Source organism: Podarcis pityusensis, assembly GCF_964106645.2.
Source record: "Podarcis pityusensis genome assembly, chromosome: 7".
Classification (NCBI taxonomy): domain Eukaryota; kingdom Metazoa; phylum Chordata; class Lepidosauria; order Squamata; family Lacertidae; genus Podarcis; species Podarcis pityusensis.
Window position 1 is genome coordinate 60655769 of NC_138031.1, and position 23251 is coordinate 60679019.

At 37.7% G+C, this 23251-nt stretch overlaps 1 protein-coding gene across 6 annotated transcripts in view; it reads left to right on the forward strand.

Moving 5' to 3' along the window:
* The first annotated feature begins 9965 nt into the window (after positions 1-9965).
* Positions 9966-23251, forward strand: part of KIF13A (kinesin family member 13A) — a 62691-nt gene continuing 49405 nt past the window's right edge. For 4 of the 6 annotated variants that reach the window (XM_081015264.1, XM_081015265.1, XM_081015268.1 and 1 more), the window contains exons 1-10: positions 9966-10035; positions 12010-12070; positions 13831-13923; positions 15318-15498; positions 17666-17753; positions 18292-18426; positions 19763-19875; positions 21098-21209; positions 21783-21995; positions 22356-22466. In XM_081015264.1, the coding sequence (XP_080871390.1) occupies positions 12040-12070; positions 13831-13923; positions 15318-15498; positions 17666-17753; positions 18292-18426; positions 19763-19875; positions 21098-21209; positions 21783-21995; positions 22356-22466 (1077 nt within the window). In that variant the 5' untranslated portion in view covers positions 9966-10035; positions 12010-12039. Of the gene's footprint in view, positions 10036-12009; positions 12071-13830; positions 13924-15317; positions 15499-17665; positions 17754-18291; positions 18427-19762; positions 19876-21097; positions 21210-21782; positions 21996-22355; positions 22467-23251 lie in introns of those variants that run through there. The other 2 variants (XM_081015267.1, XM_081015269.1) reach the window with 2 other exon arrangements.

Sequence of the window (23251 nt, forward strand, 5' to 3'; positions counted from 1 at the left end):
GGATACTGCAACTGTTGCATCCCATTTCACCCACCTTTAGGATTAAGATTATAACTTTTCTTCTTCAATTTTCCACCTACACATTGAAAAAGATTGTCCTAATATGGATAAATTATTTTGTGAAGAAGGAAGATAGTTTTATATATTGTGTAGTAGATATATTTTGGTTTTCTTCAAAGAACAAAAAGGCTGTTAATGACAATGCAAACAGATCAGTGGCATTTATAATAGCTGAAGAGGTTTGTTCTTTTCTTTCAAGCCTTAGAGGAAGTTAGGAGGGAAAGGTTCCAACTCCAGGGAGTTGGTATTTGTTGCAAAAGCCTCAACTGAAACTTATCTAAATGGAGTGTCAAGTGAAATGAGACAATTACCAGTTGTCTGTTTTATCCAAAGGAATTATCAGCAGGAAAGAAACAGCTATGCAGGCGCTCTTAATATTACCTGCGTGAGGTAGCAGATAGGATAACAGCTGACAACAGTCTTTGTCTATAGGAAACTGTAAAAAAGAAATCTGATTTTGATCTTTTAAAAATTGCCTTTCCTGGTGGAAGTTATTGTTCAGCTTATGAAGTGCTAGCTTTGATGTGAGTAGGAGATATATAGATATAGACAAAAAACATTTATGAACTGCTTTAGCAGTGTTTCACTAATCTCATTCTAGCTAGTGACCTAGATACTATTCCAGTAGACTATCCTCCTAAAACTGTGCATTATTAAAACCTCAGAGTTCAGGTTACAGGTTTGTGGTAGTGTTTCTGATACATATGAAATCAAAGTAGAATGAACTCTCACTTGTTCTTGTTAAGTATCATGCATACTTTTTAAATGTGTCTGTAGATATCAATGATTAAACTTCCAGCTGCTCTTTTTCTGTTCAGAGAAACTAGACACATTCCTTCTACAGATTTCGAAATATGAGAATAGACTTCTGACAAAGACTTCTTCATGTTGTTTTGAATGAGAAAATGAGATTTTTCTGTTGTAATGGGATCTGCAAACTCTTGAGTGCACAAAATCCTTTAAAAATGGTTTATGTATTTACACAAGGCCAAATATCAGAGCAAAGGAAAATAATGACACAATAAATAATTAAGTGTATTAAATGGATTAAGTCATTATCAATTAAAACAGTCAAGTGATAAGCCAGTTAAAACCATTTCTTATTACTTATGTGTAATAGAAAATCTTCATGACTATGCATGCAAACGTTGATCCAATGAAATATTACAATAATTTTGCAAACTTTAGAAACAAATAGAAAACTAACAAGAATCTTGTTTTCATTAACTAGTTACCAAGTTAACAACTATGCAGCATGTTGTAGTTAGTGAGAGATTAGGAAACCTTTTAGTATAATTAACACATGTGGCTACAGAAGGGATGATTATACCTATACCTGATTATTATCCTTGCAGTTCAGACAGATCATTAGAGGTGTGGAACAGTTTTAAATTTAGCATTCTGCTTGTTACGTAGGCACTGTAAATAGTAAAGAAAAAAGAAAAAGGAAAAAAAGAGAGAAATTCTGATACTTTAATGTTTTAATGTTACAGTAGCTATATGCACCTCCATATGATTTTGATTTATAAAGCACTTCATAGTTTTTAGTGCAAGGGTGGGGAGCCTTCTTTCCATTGTGATCTGCATTCTGTTAGGGTATGGTTACCAGATTTTTTCAATGAATCCGGGGACCCTTTTTTTCTTCTTTTTGGCTGAGTAGCAACAGGGAGTCAGTAGTGGGGATGGTGAGGCAAAAGACCCTGGGCCCAAGCACACATGCATGTTGTATAAACGTGCAAAGCCCTTCTTTCGCAACCTGTGAAACATAAATGCTCAGAGTTTTTTAAAAAGAAACTGGGAAATGGCGCACCATCCGCCAGTGACTCCTGAGCCTTTCCCGATCTCCTTCCCCCTTTGTTTTGACAGATCAGCTGCTCGCTGCCATGGCGCAGGAAAAATGGCGGGCGCCAGGGCAGCGAGCAGCTCCTGAAGCCAGCCAGAGCCAACTGCGCTAACAGGCTGGCTTTGGGCTGCTGAGGTTGCCGCTGCCACATTTCCCGGGGACAGATTTGCAAATCTTGGGACATTCCGGGGATGGAATTTGTCCGGGGACAGATCTGCAAATCTGGGGATGTCTGGTAACCCTATGTTAGGGGTAATCTGTTGGGGACTACATCCCTATCCATTTACTGGGCCACTGGGGAAAGTATGGATGACTCTTTCCAGAGGTTTGAACCAGTTGCTTGTAGAGGGCTCTCCCTTCTCCATCCATTTTGACATTGTTTTCCTATCTTGCCCTCTGCTCTCCCGCCAAGCTCTCCCCACCTGTGTAAAATAAGGCCAAGGGCTTCAGGTCCCCCACCTTTGTGTTAATACATCTCTATAGTGGACCACCCCCCTTTCTTAGTTGTGGAATGCTGTGTAATCTTTAGTACTGAAAGCTTAGGCAAATATTCGCAGTGAAGCTGTAAAATAATATTTACTGGAGTGTTTTGGTTTTGAAGTCAGTAGTGTGATGTGGCTTTCAACTCTCACATGGTGGGAGTATTTTTTCAGGTGACCTTCTAGGAAGATCACAGGTCATAGAATTTGTTTTAGAAAAGACTTCCCATCCTCCATGTTTGTGAAAAGTGGACTACAGTGGTACCTCCGGTTACGAACTTAATTCGTTCCAGAGGTCTGTTCTTAAGCTGAAACCATTCATAACCCGAGGCACGCTTTCGCTAATGGTGCCTCCCACTGCCGGGGCAAAGTTCACAACCGGGAGCATCTACTTCCAGGTTAGCAGAGTCGTAACCCGACGTGTTCGCAAGGAGGACGGTACGTAACACGAGGTTCCACTGTAATCAGAAATTTGTGTGTACAAAATTTCAAAAGTATTATCAAATGGTTGATTAATAAGTGAGCAAATTATAGCTCTACCAGGGCAATTTGTAACAGATTGTTGCAGTGCAGAGTTTTCCTATTCATTATGGCAGCTTGTATTCCATGTCCTTTTCCTACTCCTATTGTCTGCCTTGCTGTACTCAAACCTTTGCCACTTTCCCTTTCTGTGTTCCTCTATCCATACTTTACTCAACACTGTACCATTTTTTTTAAAAAAATCATTTCAGTGTCTTTCCACTTCTGCTTTACCCTGCCACTGTTTGAAACAGCCACTTTCTCCCTTCTCACTATACTCAAACTTCTCCCTCCTCCATTCCTCAGTTGCTTCATGTGAGTGAGTTAAAGGATTTGGAGCCCTCAGATATTCCATAGGACCTTCACACATGTATTTCACTTCTGGTAACATGCATTGTCTTAAGCATGGAAGTTCCAGATTGAATGTAGTAATTTAAAATACATATTTCTTTCGCAAGCATGCACCCATATGTGTACATCACAGGATATGGAGCCCTCAAACCTTCCATAGTAGTTTATTTAAACTTCTGCCATTGTTTAAAATTGACAGTTTCCTCTCATTTCCCTCCATTCCTGCTTTACTCAAACTTTTGTTTTCAACCATCTCTCTCCCCCCCCCCCCCCCGTTTCTATTCTTGTTTCCATGCTATGGCCACTGTTGTTGTGCAACCTTCCTTCACTTCTGTTCCCCTATCTTGCTCGGACTTCATGCAAATCCAGGATTGTAATGCAGCACTACAAATCCTGCAATGGTGGCTGCACTATGACATACTTAATTTTTATTATAGAGAGAGATGGAGGAATGCACAGATTTGATGAAGTGTCACCTGCCTTCAGCAGGAAGAAATGGGCTGCTGCAAACACAGCTTAAATATGTATTTAACCCTGCCTCATTTCCATTTCCTGCATCTTCTAGTGCTCAAGAGCCTCTGCATTTAGAAACGCCTCATGTCTTACAAAACACATTTTTAGTTTGTGAATCCTTCAGGATTATTGTTTGCATTAATTGTTACTTTGTTACTCGTTTTTGATGAAACGATTAAGCAAACCAGATATAAATATTTATACTGTCTACATGCTGCTGTATATACCCATAAAATAACATTGAGAAAATGCCTTCTTTCATTGCAGGGTGAAAATAGGGACTATGAAAAATTCAATTGCACATTTTTATTCTATTCATGCAGTTTGCCATTAGTCTTCTGGGGTACTCTAAAAATTGATGAAAATGATTGCAACTATTAGATGAATTGTTCTCATTGCAAAAAAAACCCCCAAACTAGTGCATAATACCAGTTTCAGAATTATTAATCAGAGCTGAAAGCTTTTAAAAGAAAAAATTCAAAGCAAGACTATGGGTGTAGACCACTCTGCAGACTCCTTCCCCATGGATATCCAAAATGTTCTCAGAGCAGATTGCAGAAGGCTGCAAGAGGAAAGAAAGAAAGGTAATGTCCATTGTACAAGTACATAGGCAGTGTTGTATGTGACACTAATAATTCAGGCTGCAATCCTGACCCTACTTACCTGGAATTAAGCCCCATTTAATTCAGCAGGATTTACTTATGGGTAGATGTGGTTTGGATTGCACTGTTATGTTTTATGAACATAAAAAAAGTTCACAGTGGTTTTTTTTTCCTTTTTCTTTTTTAATATGCTTTTTATTAGTTTTCTTACTTAACAAACACACACACACAAAAACAAAAACGATATAATAACAAAAACAAAACAAAATACCATACATGCATCCATAAATCCATACGTTCTTACAAAAGAACTTATGCCACCATGTTCTTAATTCCAAACTCCTTATCTTACCCAATAGACTTCCATCTTCCTCAAAGCGGGTCTGTCTTATCTGTTTAATAAACTGCTTCTTTAATCATTTCATCATTTCTTCTGTTATCTGAATACTATACTTATAATCCATATTGTGGTTTGCGAAAATTAATCAAAGCATGTCCAGGTTTTAACTTGAAGGCCCTTTTTTTTTTACATATTCTTTATAAATTTCCCACTCCTTTTTGAACTTTTGGTTTGGCTATCTCCTAATTGTCTCCATCATTTTTGCCAGTTTGAGATATTCAACAAATTTATGCTGCCATTCCTCTTTTGTTTGTACTACTTCTCATTTCCAATTTCTGGCAATTAATATTCTTGCTGCTGTTGTAGCATATAAAAATATTCTCTTTTTTCATTTGAAATATCTGAATGTAAAATGCCTAAGAGGGAGGCCTCTGGTTTCTTTATGAAAGTTTGCTTAAACATTTTTTTCAATTCCTCATATATAATATCTCAAAAATTCTTTTTTGTTTTTTGCAACCACAGCTGGATTTTTTCTTTTGGTGGTTTCTGTGACTTTTTATTGCCTTTCAGGGATACTGTGAAAGTTGAGATTCTTAGTATATGTGTCAAGGCAACACACCAGTCACTCTGGAGCAAGAAAAAATGATATTTGCTAAACAAAAATAGAAGAGCTGCTGTAGAATTGAACTTTTGTCTTAACCAAACATGGAATGTAGTACTATCCATTTTTTAGTTGGAAGTCCAAATCCATTTTATTTCAGTTGGATTTGCTTCTCTAGTAAGTGTACAGCTGTACTCTTTTATTTATCCTTTCTGTTTTTGTGTAGTTTGGCTTGTTTCTGGATTTTCCAGAAGGAGATTATTTTTATGCTTGCTGTAGAAATGCATAGAAAGCCTTTTTTGGTTTTCTTCGTATGTAAGATCTAGCTCCTTAGCTGATTTTGTTTAATCTCTGCCATCTCTCATAGCCTGAATTATGTGCTTCTTTTTATTTAGAGGGATGAAACTAAGGATGTTGGGTAAATAAGAATCAATGTGCTTATTCCACATTCAGTGGACAATAGTATATAAATTATCCATTGCAATCTGCATTGTGCTGTTGATGGATTGTACACTGGGTGTGCAACTGAACAGAGTGATCTATGTTGTGAAGTATATTGCCATTGGTACAACTTTAGTCTTGGCATTAGTTCTTCCTGAATATTGATGAAATTCAGGCATAACTAGGCACTTGCCTGATTGTGTGTGACAAACAGAAATAGTGATCAGGCAAAAGCCAAAAGAAAAATAGTTTGCCGTTTGATAAAGTGTGTGGCATCATCAAAAGGGCCTCCTTAACAGACTGTAGGAATCGGATAGGTGTGTAGATGGACAGATGGTCTTTTAGGTAAGCTGGTCCTGTATAATTTTAGTATTATGCACATATTTCAGCATATTGACCATGTCAGCAAATCTTCACAGGGATCTCAAGACACATGCAGAACAGAACTCAGGACATAGGCTACAGTTGAAGTTGTTGGGTTGAAATAAACGACAGACGGATGGCAGGGTGTCATACGGGAGGCATCTGCCGAGCACGTCTCGGCGAGTCTCTTTTATTGAATATTACAGCATTACCACATATGTGCTTGTTGCTGATTGGTTAACACGAATACAATGCAAAGGTTGAATATAGGCATTAATCATCAATAGATTATAAATTTTATATGTATAAAATGTATATATTGAGGCTGCAGGCTTTAACATACCATCAAATAATTTACAAAACTCAGGCAACAGAGTAGAAAGTATGAGAGGTAGGGACACAGAACATAGGACAGCAAGCACATAGTAGATGAAGCATCAGAGGGCAACATGAAAGAAACACTGAGGAGACAGGGACCAGAGGGCAATACATTTTACACATGAAACTTTCTACTATCTGTTGAGATTGGTTTTTAGCAAATTCAGTGCTGTGCACATTTGCTTGGACTATTATTTGGTCCAGCACTGGGAAAGCCCCACCTGCTTACACGGTTCAGATACATTATTTTTCTTTCTACACCTCCACTGCTGAGCTGCTTGCCCCAAATTCCCAAAATAGGGATCTGAAAGTGAGAGAGAGATTGGAAATGCCCAAGCAGGCATCAAAGACATAAAGGTGGGATATTTATTTCAAAGATTGTGAAAGCAGTTCCACATGCATACACAACTTGCAGGTTTACTGCTTCACAGCACACACATGCACATCTATGCATGTGTAAAATGAGCAGTGTTTAATAATAACAATGGGAAGAGAGGCTTTAGGCACTGAGGCAGAATAATCTGTCTACTGGTTGACCTTGATTGACCCATCCTTGATTTATACAAAGTTACACAGGAAGCTGCCACTATACCAGGAAAATTTGCCCTTAGATTAGCTTCACATTGTTCCTGCTAGAAAGCATTTTCAGTTTTGTAGTAATATCTTTTTTGGTGGAAAGCTTTTATAAATATAGAAAATGGTTACTCAGAGTTTCAAGCTATTAACTATGCTATTTGAACTTATGAGGCAGCCATATACTGAAATAGATCATGCTGTCTAAGATTTTTATATATATAGGAACTGGGATTTTGTCCATGAAAAGTATATGCTTAATGATGAAGTCATTGGCACCAACTTGAATAAAATATTTGGGGAGCCTGCCCCCCGCTGGAAGATTGCAGGAAGGATGGACAGAGGGAGGGCACCCTGGGAGACAGGTGTGTGATTATCTGTGCTTTCATGTGTGAAGATGGAGGCTGAGGTGGCTCAACACAGTCAGTTTTGGGAGTCCCCAGCCTGCCAAAACATTTGCGGGAGTGAAGGGGTCTGAACCGCTTTGAGTTGGCTCCTATGGTGGTTGCTCCTTTTGTGGTTGCATCCAGATATAGTTCCTACATAGATAGGTATCTAATCCCACTAGAGAATACATTCCTTATTCAGATCCTGTTTTTCAGATGTTCAGTAATGTATAAGAATAGACAAATAGTAGACAAAGCCTTTGTTGGCACTCCACCACCAGTAAAAGTTAATTTAGCTTATTAATGTGAATGTAATTGAAATAGTTGTCTAAACAGCAGTTTTGCTCATCTCAAGCAGTTCTCTCACATGCTTCTGCTTTGTCAGTGCAGAATTCCTAATGACTGTGTCTATCCGGAATAACACATGAAGTGTTGTTTCCATTATCGCTCAGGAAATTGAGATTGTTGTGTGGAAACGTGAGACTTGGAATGTTTATTTCTTCTGTTGTGGTTATAACACCGTTTCTGGAAATATCATTAAAGGCTGGTCCATGCATTCATATATCTCACTAGATATTTCAGCTGATTTGGCTTAATTTAAGTGTCTGTTCTGAGGTGATACAAAACTTCTGCCTGTGGTGTGTGTTCTGTGATGGCAGTTTTGTACATACAAGTCACTTTTAAAAAAATGAAACTAAATAGATTTTATTTCAGTTAAACATGCTAGCATCTTAGGACAACCAAGGTAAATAGAACAGTCCCAACAGATAACTAGCCCAGTAATCCAATCAGCTGAACACAATACAATGTATTAATGACAGTAGAAAGGTACCATGACACATACTTTTGAAACAGTCTCAGCCAGCTACCATGCACAGTCTTATGTACAAAGAGAGAAAACCAGTTCTGCCTTAGATCTCAATGGATGCATGCAGAGCAAATTGACTGCTGTTTGATCAAAACTGACCAAAGCATGACACACTGTAGTAAATGTGCTTGCAATATGTTGCAATCTCAACTAGAAACCACAAAAGAATATTGCTTATATGTTGTACATACAAGTCATAAATTGATTGTGTAGTTGTTCACCCTTATGCAGCTCTCTAATTATGTGCAATTACTTATGTGAAGAACTAGTAGCCTCAGAGGGGATTGAAGATTGACATCTGCATCAAAATATTTTTATTTTATTTTAATGGTTTATTGCAAGGAGCTGAAGATGCTGCACATATTTCCCCCATCTCAATTAATCCCTACAACAACCTTGTGAGGTAGCGGTAGGTTAGGCTGAGAGATGGTGGCTGGCCTAAAGTCACCCAGTGAGCTTCATGGCTGAGTGGGGATTTGAATCCTGGTGTCCCAACGCTCTTAATAATTTATCCAGCACTTACATTTTTATGTCCCCTAACTGAGCTATGGAAATTATATTTAATATAATTTTAAATTTCATTAAAAATTAGTATCTTTGTCTCTGCCAATCAAACAACATGGAATTTACCTTCCATCTAATAGAAAAACACTATTTTGTTCAGGAACTACCAGAACTTGCTGAAGGAAGTTCTGGATACTTACATCATATGGAAGTATAGAACTAGAATGGGAGCTTCTGACCCACCAGGCAAACCTGGTTCACCAGGCCTTCCCACTTGGCCTGCAAAGCCATTTTGGGGAAACCATGTCCCTGCCCCCCACCCTACACCTGATGTCATACATTTAGTCACGTGTGGGGCAGGTAAGGGTGGGGTTTCAAAAGAGCAATCAGGAACTTAAAGTGGGCTCCAGTTTGCTAGAACAAGGTGTGCTTCCTGCCAGAGGAGTGCAAATTGCTCAAAGAGGGAGAAGCAGCTTCTGTTTGATGGAAACCATTTTCCCCTCCCAACAGTGCTCTTTGAAGGTCCATGTGCAGGCCACTTCAAGCAGCAGCATGGGAGGGGTATGAAAGGGAGAATTCTTTCTTTCCTTCAGTCCCCTTTCCTGCTGGGGGAGGTAAGAGAAGAAAGCCTTCCTTTTAAAATGCTGACTTTTTTCAGAGTTCCCTTAGCAAAATGGAGTTCTGAACAAAGCATACTCCCAACTGCTCATCAACTGATGGGCAATAGCATCATACTTTGCTCAGTGAAAGAAAAGCAGAAACCACCTCTTCCTTCCAGCACTGTTCTTTGCAGTGCCAATCTGCGGGAGGCAGTGGCAGACAGGAGTGCCTGGCGTGCTCTGGTCCATGGGGTCACGAAGAGTCGGACATGACTAAATGACTAAACAACAACATGGGAATGAAGGGGGGAATTCCTGAATTAATACTGTAATTGCATTCTCTCCTGTAAGTTGTACAGGTGTGTTTCTTCTTAAAATCTTGTTAGTATGCATTATTTTTGGAAGTGAAAAAATTATTGCTTTCCTAAGTCATTAAATATTGAATTCACTGATCTTTCCAACCAGAATAATTTATGGTGTATACAGAGTGTTCTAATAGTTTCAGGCACTAACCATATATTCCCATTCTTTTTAATGCTTTCCAATCTGTGGGTGATATATTGACAATCCTTTTCTGCTATTGCTGTATTTCCGTTCCTCAGAAAGTCTCCTAAGGTAAGTGACTGATCTTTTAAAATACTGTTCCCTATCAAAATAAAGATAATTTGCTCGCAATATCTAGCATGCTTTTCCACATTCAGTTCAATAGCTTTGCTTTCTAATGGGATTTAGAACCTGCATTATTTCTGTCTAATTTTGTTCTACAACCTGGTGCAGAGAGAAAGTTTGGAAGTTGCCAGCTCTGGACTGTCTTTGTAATATGAATTTGATACATTCAAGTGTGAATTTTTGACAGTCACATAAGACTGAGGTGCGTGTTAAGCAGACCTGCTTTGCCAGGCATACATACAGAATTATATGCATTTTACTGAGGGTCATTTCATATTTCATTGACACAGTGGTAACATACATGTGGTGTTGATCTGGGACCCAAGGTTGCATGTGTAGGAAGTAGTGTCTCAAATGTATGAAACTATCACCTTAGTGTGATGTTGAATTCCATCCCAGATTGCCATCTTCCACTAGGAAGTGTCAGGTTCACATAATCTTAGTAACTACCGTATTTTTCCATGTATAAGACGTCCCCTGTTTTTGAGGACTCAAAATTAAGAAAACAGCCCTCAGCATTACCCGTGTATAAAATGAGCTCCAATTTCAAACCTAATTTTTTGGTTAAAAAACCCTAGTCTTATACACGGAAAAATACGGTATGTCCACGTCCTCCTCTATGTAAGAATGGTAGTTGAGGGTCAAACACAATATATAGGATATCCATGATCAGATCTCCCAACACTAATTTTGTTTTTTAAATAGCTTTAAAGTGGATTGCCTATTTTTATTGGCGCATGAGTTTAGGAAGAAGGAATTTTTAACCCTTCTCTTTGCACAGTTTTCAAAACCTAAAATGGTCTTGCTAGAAGAGAAATATATAGATACCTGTATGTTTCCTCTAGTAGGGCTAATAGCAGCTTGGGGGAATTTAGTTTAGAAAATACTGCAGAGGAATAAACACTATTTTCCTAGAGCCAGTACTCAGATAAAAATTGGAGCCCATCAAAGCTGCATTTAAGAAAATGTTTGTGTGTTTTTAAAAAGTGGTAGTCAGGAGAGCTAATGTCCAATTTCCTGCATTATGTCTGGCTCTGATACATTTTCAGCCAGAAAAGATGGGAAATAGGTTAGACCTTTAGACAATAAACACCTGAACCTCACAACTGACATGAATTTTGAGTAATTTTATCCACTTAATGTATTTAAAGAGTGTGCATACAGAGAATGATATGGCAAGAAGCACTTTAAAAATGTTTATTAAATATGTACAAAATACAGTGGTACCTCGGGTTACAGACGCTTCAGGTTACAGGCACTTCAGGTTACAGATTCGGCTATCCCAGAAATAGTACCTTGGGTTAAGAACTTTGCTTCAGGATGAGAACAGAAATCGTATGGCGGCAGTGCAGTGGCAGCGGGAGGCCCCATTAGCTAAAGTGGTACCTCAGGTTAAGAAAGGTTTCAGGTTAAGAATGGACCTCCAGAATGAATTAAGTTCTTAACCCGAGGCACCACTGTGGTAATAATATAATGAGCACAGCTGTCAGAATTCTGATGATAAGAGATATATAATTGCATGCTTTAGTTTGTTGCAACCTTCCCCAACCCAGTGCCCTCCAGGTACTTTGGACTGCAACTACCATACGCCCCAGCCCACATGGTCAATGATCAGAGGCTATGGGAGTGGTCCACAATGGCTCAGTTCATATGTCATGGCATGCCACAATTAACTGTGGATTACTTTTACTACTGCTGCTGATGGTCGCTTTCCAAGCCCACTAACAAGTTGTTAGTTAGTACCTCATATAAGAAGAAGCTAACTGCAAATAATCAGAAAGATGTGGGATTTTTAAAAAAGATGTTTGAATATAAATGGTTTCTTTTGCAAATTGTGAATGTTGCATTTGCTATTCAAAATGGTGTGAGTTTTCATAGTTTTTGGAAGTTTTTAATTTACTTTTTTCTATTCCTATGCAGGTGTTTGCCTTTGATTACTGCTTCTGGTCTATGGATGAATCAAATACTGCAAAATATGCAGGTATGATTTGTAATAACTGCAAGGCTTGACTGATGATTTATAAAATTCTACTTCCCTCCCCATATTTAATGGAACCCATATTTTCCTGCTTTCTCTATTTACAAAGTTATTAATTTTATTGAGTTCTAAGTCCATTGTGATTTGGTTATGTACTTGACAGAAAATCCATGGTTTTTGTTAGTGTTTGAGAACCTGTAGATTAGGGTTGATTAGTGCAACCTGGGTTGATTAGTGCATGTCTGAGTATTCTTTCAATGCGACACACCTGTCCTTTCCTTGTAGTCATCTTAATTTTCTAATTATATTTATTCTATTTGGTTTACCCACACTGAACTCATGACTTTAGACAATAAAGAAACAGCAGGATGAAGCAACACTGAAGCCATCCAGATTGTGTTTGCTTCTACATTTCCTTCTCAATAGGACTGGGAAGGGAAAACTGACTATTGTAGCAGAAATATTCATTTAAAATACATCAAAGTTTCTGTTAAAAGCAGATTACTTGAAAAATTAATTGGATGGTAGAAATACTGCATCTGAAATGCTTACTTCAAAGTGCTGACAATACCTTTTTTTTAGAAGCTGGCACTTTCTCCTTTATTTCTTTAGACCCATATTTCAAAGCTATCTTTCTCTTGTTGCTAGTTTTTGGAGGGAAATCAATTTTAGTTTTGTTATATAATAAAATGGTTTGGGCCTTGTAGTTTTTATGTTTCATGAATGCACAAATTAGTGCTGTTCATTCACAATGTTTAAAAAGAGTTTTAAGGAGACACATTAGTAGCATTATTTAATTTAAAAACATAATCCACTTTCTGTATGCATGTGAGAAAGAAAATACTGGTTTAGACAGAGGGACAGTTATCAAAACAGCACAATTTTATATATATCATAAGACTCACAAGTGGAACAATATTTTAGAAGCAGCTGTTCTGGCAGTGCTACAACAGAATAAGGACAACCCAATGCTGTCAAGCTCTCTTGAGACAATACTGATAAAAATAGAGGGTTCGATTCAGACTTTGAAGGTAATCAGAAGCTTATTTGTGGGGGAGTAAGTATCATTGAATTTGGCAGCACTGAATAAAGATGGCCAGGGTTGCACTGTAAATCATGCTTAGAGTAGACATATTAACATAAATACTCATCATTACTAACTTTAGGTCCGTTGAAATCAGTGGGACTTTTCTAAGCATGACTTGTATCTGGATCCTATCAAGTGATTGCAACCTATGTGATTGGTACCAGTACACATATATCCAATACTCAACCAAATGATGAATTTTATGCCAGTGTGGATGCAATGGCTTCTATCCAATGCAGCACTAAGTAAGTGGTTTGCCTGTGCAAGGATTTGTGGTTGTACAGCAGGACTTCCCCTCCCTCTCCTCCCCCAATATACCCCTTAAATCTCTTCTGGGGCTTCAGCCCTTGGAGCAGACTTGGGGAGGATGTGGGGTGTGCATGGGGTAGGAGAAAGGGAAAGTCTCGTTGTGCAAGTGGGAATTCTTGCACCGATGAAACACTTAGTGATGCATTGGATACAAGCCAAAAATTGCGTATCAAGTTGATACATTTGATATGGTTAGAAAATCATTGCGTTAAAAACTAGATATGGATTTAGATGTCATATTTAAGCAATCTAAGCAAAGTTTTTCACAACTGCTTTATTATTCACTTTTTTAATTGCTTGTGGTGATAAAACTTAGTTTATTTAATTTTGAGGCTTTGGTTTCTCAATTGTGTATTAAATTTTGTAGGTCAACAAGTCGTGTTCAAGTGCCTTGGTGAAGGGATTCTTGAGAAGGCCTTTCAGGGGTATAATGCTTGCATTTTTGCCTATGGACAAACAGGTGAGAGGTTTTTACAAGTGGGGATTTTTTATTGTGCCTGGAGTGCCACTTAACTAATGCATTTCTTCAGCCCGAACCTCTCCTTGAGTGCAGTGTTGGACTTCTCCTTTGCCACATATATTTTCTCTCTTGCATCACATCCCAGTCACTTCTCTCTTAATACCTCTTAACTCAAAACCTAATAGCACTCATGACTGTCTTCCTATGTTCATCTACCTGAACTTAATAGAGCGTACTCCTGAATAAATATACTCAGGATCTGGTTGTAGATCTTTCTGACTTTGAGTCAAATGATCAGTAAATAGACAAAGCTTCACATCCTTAATCTGAAAAAATAAGCCTAATTTCATTAAGGATAAACTTGAACTGTGGGATCAGTACTGTTCTATACAGACAGGTTCTTAATAACAACATTGAAATCTGAGACTATACAGATGCCATCTCAAACCATTATGCTTTGGTTGTGTATACATAATCTAATGAACTTAGTTCAGAAGAGGAGAGCACCAGTTATTGTGCTAAGACAGTTGCATGTTCATTTTTGTACACTTGCAAATAGTTCAGAGGAACTGAGAGCTCTACTTGAAATATTCCTCTAAAGACTATTAAATATAGCAAGACATGCATTTGATGAAAATTCACAAAGTTAAGTCATGTGCAGACGACAAGGTGCCAGCTTTTTCTTTTACTTGTTTTGCATATGCTTTCCACAAAAGAAGCATCTATATATTTTCACAACATATTAAACTAAATAACTTGACATTCATAAGGTGGACAGATGAGGATGAGAAAGCAATCTTTACTGTCATCATCATATACTAATATACTAATGCCATTGTGAATTGTCTTGTGTTTGTAGAGCTAGAGTCAAAATTGCACCACCTGTGTACAAAAGAAGAGGCATCAGCATGCTCAGAGTAACCCTGAGGTTTGCAGATATGAAAAAATGGCTTAGGATAGTCCTGCAGTGTAGTTCATATTATATGCTGCAGTTCAGCCTCTAAGTAGTTTATGGTGTTGTCTAGAGCAGTAGTTTCTGATCTTTTCAGACCTGGGACCCGCCTTTAATCCAAACATGCATTCGAGGACCCATTTCTTAATATTTTGCCATAATATTTTGCTGTGCTGAGAGAGCAGCTTCCAGCAGCCCTTATACTGCAGGCCATTGCTAATTTTGTAGGCCAGAGGTGGGACTTCTTAACCTGCCCCTCACAAACCTCTTCCCAGGTCAAATCCAGCACTTAGGCCAAACCAAATACTTAATTGCATGGACAACCCTTAATCGCATGTTCCATTGACTTAAATGCAAACTGCCTTCACTTTTTGTAGGAAATAATTTGAAAATGCATGTAGAGCTTTTATAATACATGTTTCTTTTCTATATTCTGTTTTAGGCTCTGGAAAATCCTTCTCAATGATGGGCAATGCGGAACAACTGGGTCTGATCCCACGGCTCTGCTGCGCATTGTTTCAAAGAATCACTTCAGAAGAAAATGATTCACATACTTTTAAAGTTGAAGTGTCCTATATGGAAATCTATAATGAGAAGGTCAGAGATTTACTGGACCCTAAAGGGTAAGGAACTTGTTTCCAATGTTGATCAACACAACAGGTTAGGAATGAGAGTATATTTTGTGCACTGAGACCCAAACTATACATGATTGCTTTAAATGTGACTGTGCCTCAAATGTGTGGGAAGGTTGTGATTTAAAGGACCGGACGTTGTACTGAAACCTTTTCTGACAACAGCATTCCTACTTGCAGCCCTTTTCCTCCAGGAGTTCTCTCCCCACCAACAACCAGGCTCACTTCTGCTATCTTAGCTCAGTAGAGATAAAAATGTTTGGAGGGGTCAGTTTTGGAATTAAAAGTAGTGAGTGGGGGGAGGAAAGAGGAGATTCAGCTCCCTTTATCTGCATGCTTCAAATAGCACATCACCACCCATCAAGCAGACCCAGTCAGTCCCATAAGGTTATCATCTGTCACTTCCATGTGTAGTGTGAACTTGTCTGCCCTTACTAGAGAGAGCTATATTTACCAAAGTGAAATGCCAACCATCTATGATTGGTGGTTATCAGGGAACCTGGTTTTCAGAATTTACTTCATGGAGTGTGAACAAAATGAGCTATGGGAGTGACTTTTACTGCTCCGTGGCTATTATGGTAACTGGGTATCTGTACAATATCAGAAATGAATAAGAGAACATGGTGTGTGTGGTTTTTGTTGGGGGGGGAGTCTGTCATTGTCCTGTGTATTAAAGTTTGGGGCTTATGAGCTAGATAAAATGTGAGTAAGAAGAGACATGATAGAGGTATATAAAATTGTGCATGATGTGGAAAATGTGCATAGAGAAAAGTTTTTCTCCCTTTCTCATGATACTAAAGGTTGGCATCAAATGAAGCTGAAAGCAAACAAAATAAAGTATTTCTTGAACAAACATACTTAAACTATGGAATTCACTTCCACAAGAAGTGTGGGAATAGTGCAAGACTCAGCGAATCCATATTTTCTGTTAGGGGAGATTTAAGAATATGATTGTAATTTAATAATAGGTAGGTTTAGAAGTGATTATTGATATTATTATATTATTTTAAGATTCATAATATTATTAAGTAGTTATAGTTATGAAAACTAGTAAAATTGATATATTAAATTGCAATTTAAATTTCAAAATTAATTATAAATAGAAAATCATTTAAAACAGCAATAGCACATTCATAAAATAAACTCAAACCCAAAACAGATACCAATTGGGATAAAGATTTAAAGGCTTATTGAAAGAAGAATGTCTTTAGTAAGCACCAAAAAGGAAATAGAGAAGACACCTCTCTGGTATTCAATGAGAGGAGGTTCCAAAGTGTAGGAGCTGCCTCACCAAAAGTTGATTCTGACATCCTGAAATCAACCTTCTGTTGATCTTGTAGATCATACCTACAATATGCCATCTCCTGAAGAATGATTGGTAGGGTATGTAGGGAATGAGGTAATCTTTTAGATAGCTTGGTCTCAAGATGTTTGTATCAGCACCTTCAACCAAGCCCAGTAGCTAATTGGCAACCAGTGCAATTCTTTCAGTAGTGCTGCAGTGTGATGGTGTGTTTCCATCCCAGTGAGCTCCTATATTTTAAACTAACTATGGCTTCTGGGTCAAGGGCAGCCCCACATAGAGTGCTTTTCAGTAATCCAATCTGGAGTTTATCAATGCATGGATTATGTTAGTTAGGCTATCCTGATCCAGAATAGCTGTAGCTGTCTTACCACCTGAAGCTGGTAAAGGGCCTTCCTAGCCATTTAGGTAATTTGGACTCTTAGTGACAGAGATGGGCCCAGGAGCACCCTCAGACTATGAACTTGTACTTTCAGGGGGAGTATTACCCCAGCCTTGGATAATTGTATGCCAGTTGTTGGAAATCACAAGTGGGGAGAGTGCTGTTGAGTTCAGGTTCTGCTTTTGGGTTTCCCATAGGTTTCTGATGTGCTACTGTGAGGACAGATTGCTGGATTATATGGGTCCTACAGCAGGCTGTTCTTAAATCTTTTCATATTGAGGCTATGAAGGTGAGGGCAAGTTTGAGGTTAAAACAAGTTATAGGGAGAAAAATATCAAAGTCTTTTTATAATGTTCTTAAAAATTATTTGATTAAATAATTATCTTGGTAATTACCCTTGACATTTCAAGCAGATGAGCTTTTTTAGAAGTTGGTTGGTAAAATTTAGACTAAGTCCATTTTTTCTTTCAAAGGAGTCGACAGTCCCTCAAAGTTCGTGAGCACAAAGTTTTGGGCCCATATGTAGATGGTTTGTCTCAACTCGCTGTTACTAGTTTTGAGGTAGGTAAAAGCCAAATATCTAATGATATTAATAGTATTCCTAGGGTATGGTGGGGCAGGGAGCTTATACAGCAGCCATGGCACACTGCTTCGTTACAGGCTGTGAGCACTGTGAGCTGAGAAAAGAAACACATGCATATACAATTTATATGATGAAAACAATTTGTCTTACCCAAAATAGAATAAATACATAAGTAAATATTAAAGATTGGTTGAAGAAAAAGCACAGGTGGCATAGAAATACATTTTAAAGGAGAGACCTTGTGTATATTCGGGGCTGATGAGTATTTTAAAGTAAAAAAAGAACTTTCTAAAGAAATTACATTATATTAGTCAGCTGAAGATAAATTAAGGCACCTTCTATTTTCTAAACTGTTTGTGGGTGGGGTAAGCCTGTGATTAGGATGATGTAATTGTCTCTGGGCTTTATATGGAGAAGGTAGTGATACTAGGTGAATCAACTCTTTGAGCTAGTGGAAATGTTGTGAATGGAAAGAATAAATTCTTTGTTTCATCCATTGTTTTCATTATGCTTCAGGATATTGAATCATTGATGTCAGAGGGAAACAAGTCCCGAACAGTTGCAGCAACCAACATGAATGAGGAAAGCAGCCGCTCCCATGCTGTATTTAATATTATAGTAACTCAGACCCTTTATGACCTGCAGTCTGGCGTAAGTGAATTGAGTTTAAGGGCCTTTGGAAATTTTATTGTGTGACTAATGTGATTCTAAGTATGTGAACTTGTAAATTCCTCCCCGCTGATTTCAGGGACACTCCAGTCCCAGACACATGTGTTTTAAAATAGGGATGTCAGATTAACAGTGCAGAAGAATGTTAATGGAAATTTACTGAAAATGGTTAAGTCCCAAATTAAAATCTATGATACACATAGGAGTAGTATTCCTTAATCTGAAATGAGAAGATAACATGATGGTGGATGATCTAAGATGCCATGCAAAGCAGATTCCAGCAAAGAGCGCATGAAATTTCAAATGTCATTTGTAGACACACATTACTATTAGACACTGTATTTGTTATTCTTCTACAGATTATAGAGGTTTGTAAAAATCCAGTACAGCACTTCCTGTGTTGCTTTGGTTTGATGTGTCTTCATGGTAATGAAGACATGGGAATGGGCAGGTACAAACCAGCCACCAGAAACCTTATGGAAGTAGTTCATCAAGACATGACAGTCAATATATATCAGATTGCCCCACCTTATGTATTGGGGCAGGGAGAGAAATGTAATTTGGTCAATAAAGGTATTGGAATAGAACACGACCAGAGATCTGTTGCTTGGTAACCAGATTTAGGATTGGTTCCAGCAAGTCAGAAAATTTAACATCCTCTATTAGGGACTGATATCGACTGCTACTTGAGGGATCCTTAGAAGAAGAGTATGTAATACAGAACTCTCCAAATAAATTTCATCAGAATGGACACAGTGATCATTTGTGTGGAAGTGTCCTTGTGAAACTTTTCATACACATGGTATGTGTATGAAAGATGGAGATGTCTAGGCTAAGTAGAAGGACAGAGATGCTATATATAGATCACAAACCTCCAAAAAGGTTTCTACCAACTTTATCATGCCTGCACATGAATCTGCATGAATACACAATGAGTAACTTTTACAAATGTGTTAGACCCCTTTTTCTTGGAAAATGTGGAATGGGAAGGGGAATGAAATAGCATGCATCTTTATTATAACTGTCTGGTGTTTTTTCAGCTTTTCCCTTACAGGGAATTGTGATGCCAATATGGTGTATATAATTAAATGTAAATTGGGCACAGTTATTATTAGTATTTACAAAGATTTGCTACTGTTAATTCTAAAGATGTCTGTACTAAACAGTAATGTGAAAGTGACTTAAAAATATCACAGCAACTGCCTCTTGCTGTTGTTCAAGTTTGTTTGCCTGTATTTTATGGTTTCTTGCACTGTGTGAATTCATAGTAGGCTATTAAAAAGATTGATTTGTTTTTGTATGTTTGTGTTTTGCTTAGAACTCTGGAGAGAAAGTGAGCAAAGTCAGCCTGGTAGATTTGGCTGGTAGTGAAAGAGTATCTAAAACAGGAGCAGCAGGAGAACGTCTGAAGGAAGGCAGCAATATAAACAAGTAAGGGCATGAGTGAATTTAAATTATCCAAATAAACATTCAGTTTAGCTGTACTCATCAGAAGGCCCTTTAAATCAAGCTTCTTATCAGACTACATTCAAATAGCATTCAAAATTCTGAATGTTACATTAGGTTTACTTTTCTGCAATTTTTTTTCCATTTATGATCTAGGCATGTGACTAATGTGAAATCTTTAACCTGAAGTGACAGCAGCATTTTATAGAATGAAAAGATGCTTGCACATTGTAATTTCTTCACACCCATTTCCCCAAGCAGTTGTGGATATTGCATTAAACAGCAACTAAGTAAGAGTAGGGTTTTAATGGTTGCAGAGTTCTCAGTAAACTTGTTGCTTTCCTTAAACACTTCAGTGTATTGGTCTTAACTAGTTAAGGAGCATCTCCACCCACATCGTTCAGCCTGGACACTGAGGTCCAACTCCAAGGGCGTTCTGGCAGTTCCCTCTTTGCAAGAAGTGAAATTACAGGGAATCAGGCAGAAGGCCTTTTCAGTTGTTGCACCCGCCCTGTGAAATGCCCTCACAGCCGATGTCAAAGAGTTAAAAGAACTATATAAATTTCCATAGACTTCTGAAGGCAGCCCTGTTTCAGGAAGCTTTTAATGTTTCATTTATTTTTATTTTTCTGCGGGAAGCCGCTCAGAGTGACTGGGGAAACCTAGTCAGATGGGCAGGGTATAATATATATTATATCATCATCATCATCATGCAACAAGTAGTTACAGTGACTCCCAAATAAGAATTCTAAAAGTTGCTTCATTTGTTTGCAGTAAATTTGCTTTTGCTATCCATCTATTTTCTTAATAAACAAATGGCAGATAATTAACTCTTATTTACATAGCTTCATAGTCGGAGGTGCTCTTTCCTTCTGAAAATTGAATATGCTTTTTCCTATTCTTGCACTGTTTGCTTGCTTGTGTTTTTGACTGTAGTGCTACAAAGCACTCTTTAATACTGTTGGTGCTCATTTTGACCTGTATGCAACACCTTTTAGTGTTTAGCTCCATAGGCTTTACAGAGCAGTTTTATTCTTCTACAGATTTCTATTACTCTTGAAATCCATTTTAACTTTTCACAAGTTCTAGAATTTATTACACCCCCACAGAAGCTCCTTTTTTTTTTTTGCAAGATTAAATTTCATTGCAGCTTTTGACAAATTGTATGTTACATGTTCTAGCTGATAACAATTTGCTGCTCTCCTAGGTCACTCTCAACACTAGGTTTGGTTATCTCATCACTTGCAGACCAAGCAGCAGGAAAGGGGAAAAACAAATTTGTGCCTTACAGAGACTCTGTACTCACCTGGCTTCTCAAGGTAAGACATGGCACTGTATCATTCTCAGTGGAACTGTCATGGACTGATATGCTATCTTGCACACCAGTGTGCAAACTTTTTTGACTAATTAAGAAATATTCCAGATGCAACCTCTTCCTGCTATGATACATGCTTTTTCTTGCTATATTAACCTTTTGACACAACTGTTTACTTGCCATTCTGATTTTTGCATGATACTTTGTAAAGCTGAGAGCTAAATATCCAATGTGTTGTAGGTCAGATGCGGTTGAAAGCAATGCACCTTGATTTTAAAAGTGTGCATTATATTCAACTAAATCATTATGTGAATGGAATGACTTTTGCCCATGCAACAGCACTTCCCTTTCCTCTCCATCCCCCATGTGCTCTCTGTTTCACCACTAGATCTGCTCTGGAGAGTTGGGGAAGGGGGAGGGGAAGTTTCCTTGTGCAAGTGAAAGTTGTTCTGCTTGTGCAATGACTTCAGTGAGTGCAAACCTTTGTATGCTAAATGTATTGAAATTGTGCATTTAGAGAAGGGGTATATTTTCAAATTGCTTCACATATTTATGAATTCCTTAATATACTCTTTAGGACAACTTGGGAGGAAACAGCCAAACAGCTATGATAGCTACAATTAGTCCAGCAGCTGATAATTATGAAGAAACACTCTCCACACTGAGATATGCAGACAGAGCTAAAAGGATAGTTAATCATGCTATAGTAAACGAAGATCCAAATGCCAGGGTCATCCGAGAACTACGTGAAGAAGTAGAGAAACTAAAAGAACAACTTTCTCAGGCAGAGGTAAATTTATGGTAATATTACTGGTGGGATTCAGTGAGTTGTCTTTTTTATTAGTTCCATACACATTTTACAAAGCGGGGGGGATGTTAATGTTTTTGAATTGGCTATAAAATTTGTATCACAAGAGGATTTATTTGAAGATGAATTGATGATCTGAATTTCTTGTGGGAAGGGGGAAATCCAAATGGTGAGCACAATTAAACATAATGAAAGAGTAGTTTGGGGTTCTAAGTATTTGCACCCATGTATGTGATTCTGTTCACAACCCAATTTGTTTGACTAGCAGAACAGGATTAAAATTTGTCATGGATAAATTGGGAATTATAAAATGTTTGTAATTGTCATATTTTGGCTATGAAGGCTATGAAGGCACCAGAGTTAAAGGAAAAATTGGAGGAATCTGAGAAACTAATAAAAGAACTGACTGTCACTTGGGAGGAGAAGTTAAGAAAAACAGAAGAAATTGCACAGGTATTCTTTTCAGTATTCTTTCTGCTAAATGCTTAATTAGTGTAAGTTTGCATTACAGTACTTAGCCTGAGACCTGCAAATATAGGGCCATTATAAATTCAATAAATAATAATAAGATAATAGTCTATGGAACAGAGATGGACAAGTTTTATATTTCCAAAAGTGATCTGGCTGTCAACATACTGTTTCCTGAAAATCTGTGGCTCTTGCCATTCACCTGGATTTTGTGTATTTAAAATATTTCTTTACTGCCCTTCATTAAAATAGTCCACTATAGTTTACAATAGTGTGAATAAAACTAGGCAACAAACCAACAAATATGTATGGTGACATGCAACAAGACAAGATGCAAATTTAAAACTTGGAAAAGTAAAGAAAATTCCAAAAAATATAAAGTTTAAGAAAATCCTGCGGAAGTAGGTTAATTAACACAGTTTATATTGATGTCACACAATGCTAGCATACTTGCTGTGGTTGCATAGGCTTTACTTAGGTATTAAACAAAGCTGCTCATTCTGTAGATGGCTGCAAAAATAACAGCTGGATTAAAACTTACAGTCACAGTAGGCAGCTACCCAAACATTCTCTGTTACAGCAAATAATGGTCACAGTTCACATGTCACTGTATTGCTCTGAGCATGCTCACTTGAAGCAAGGCTAAGGAGTTTTAAAGTTGAGGGCCAGGTATTAATATGGCTTAGTTTGGCCTAAATGAGTGGTGTTTCAGTGTATTTTTGTATTCCTTCATGTTTCATCAGCAAATTTTGCAAGAGAATATGAAGTAA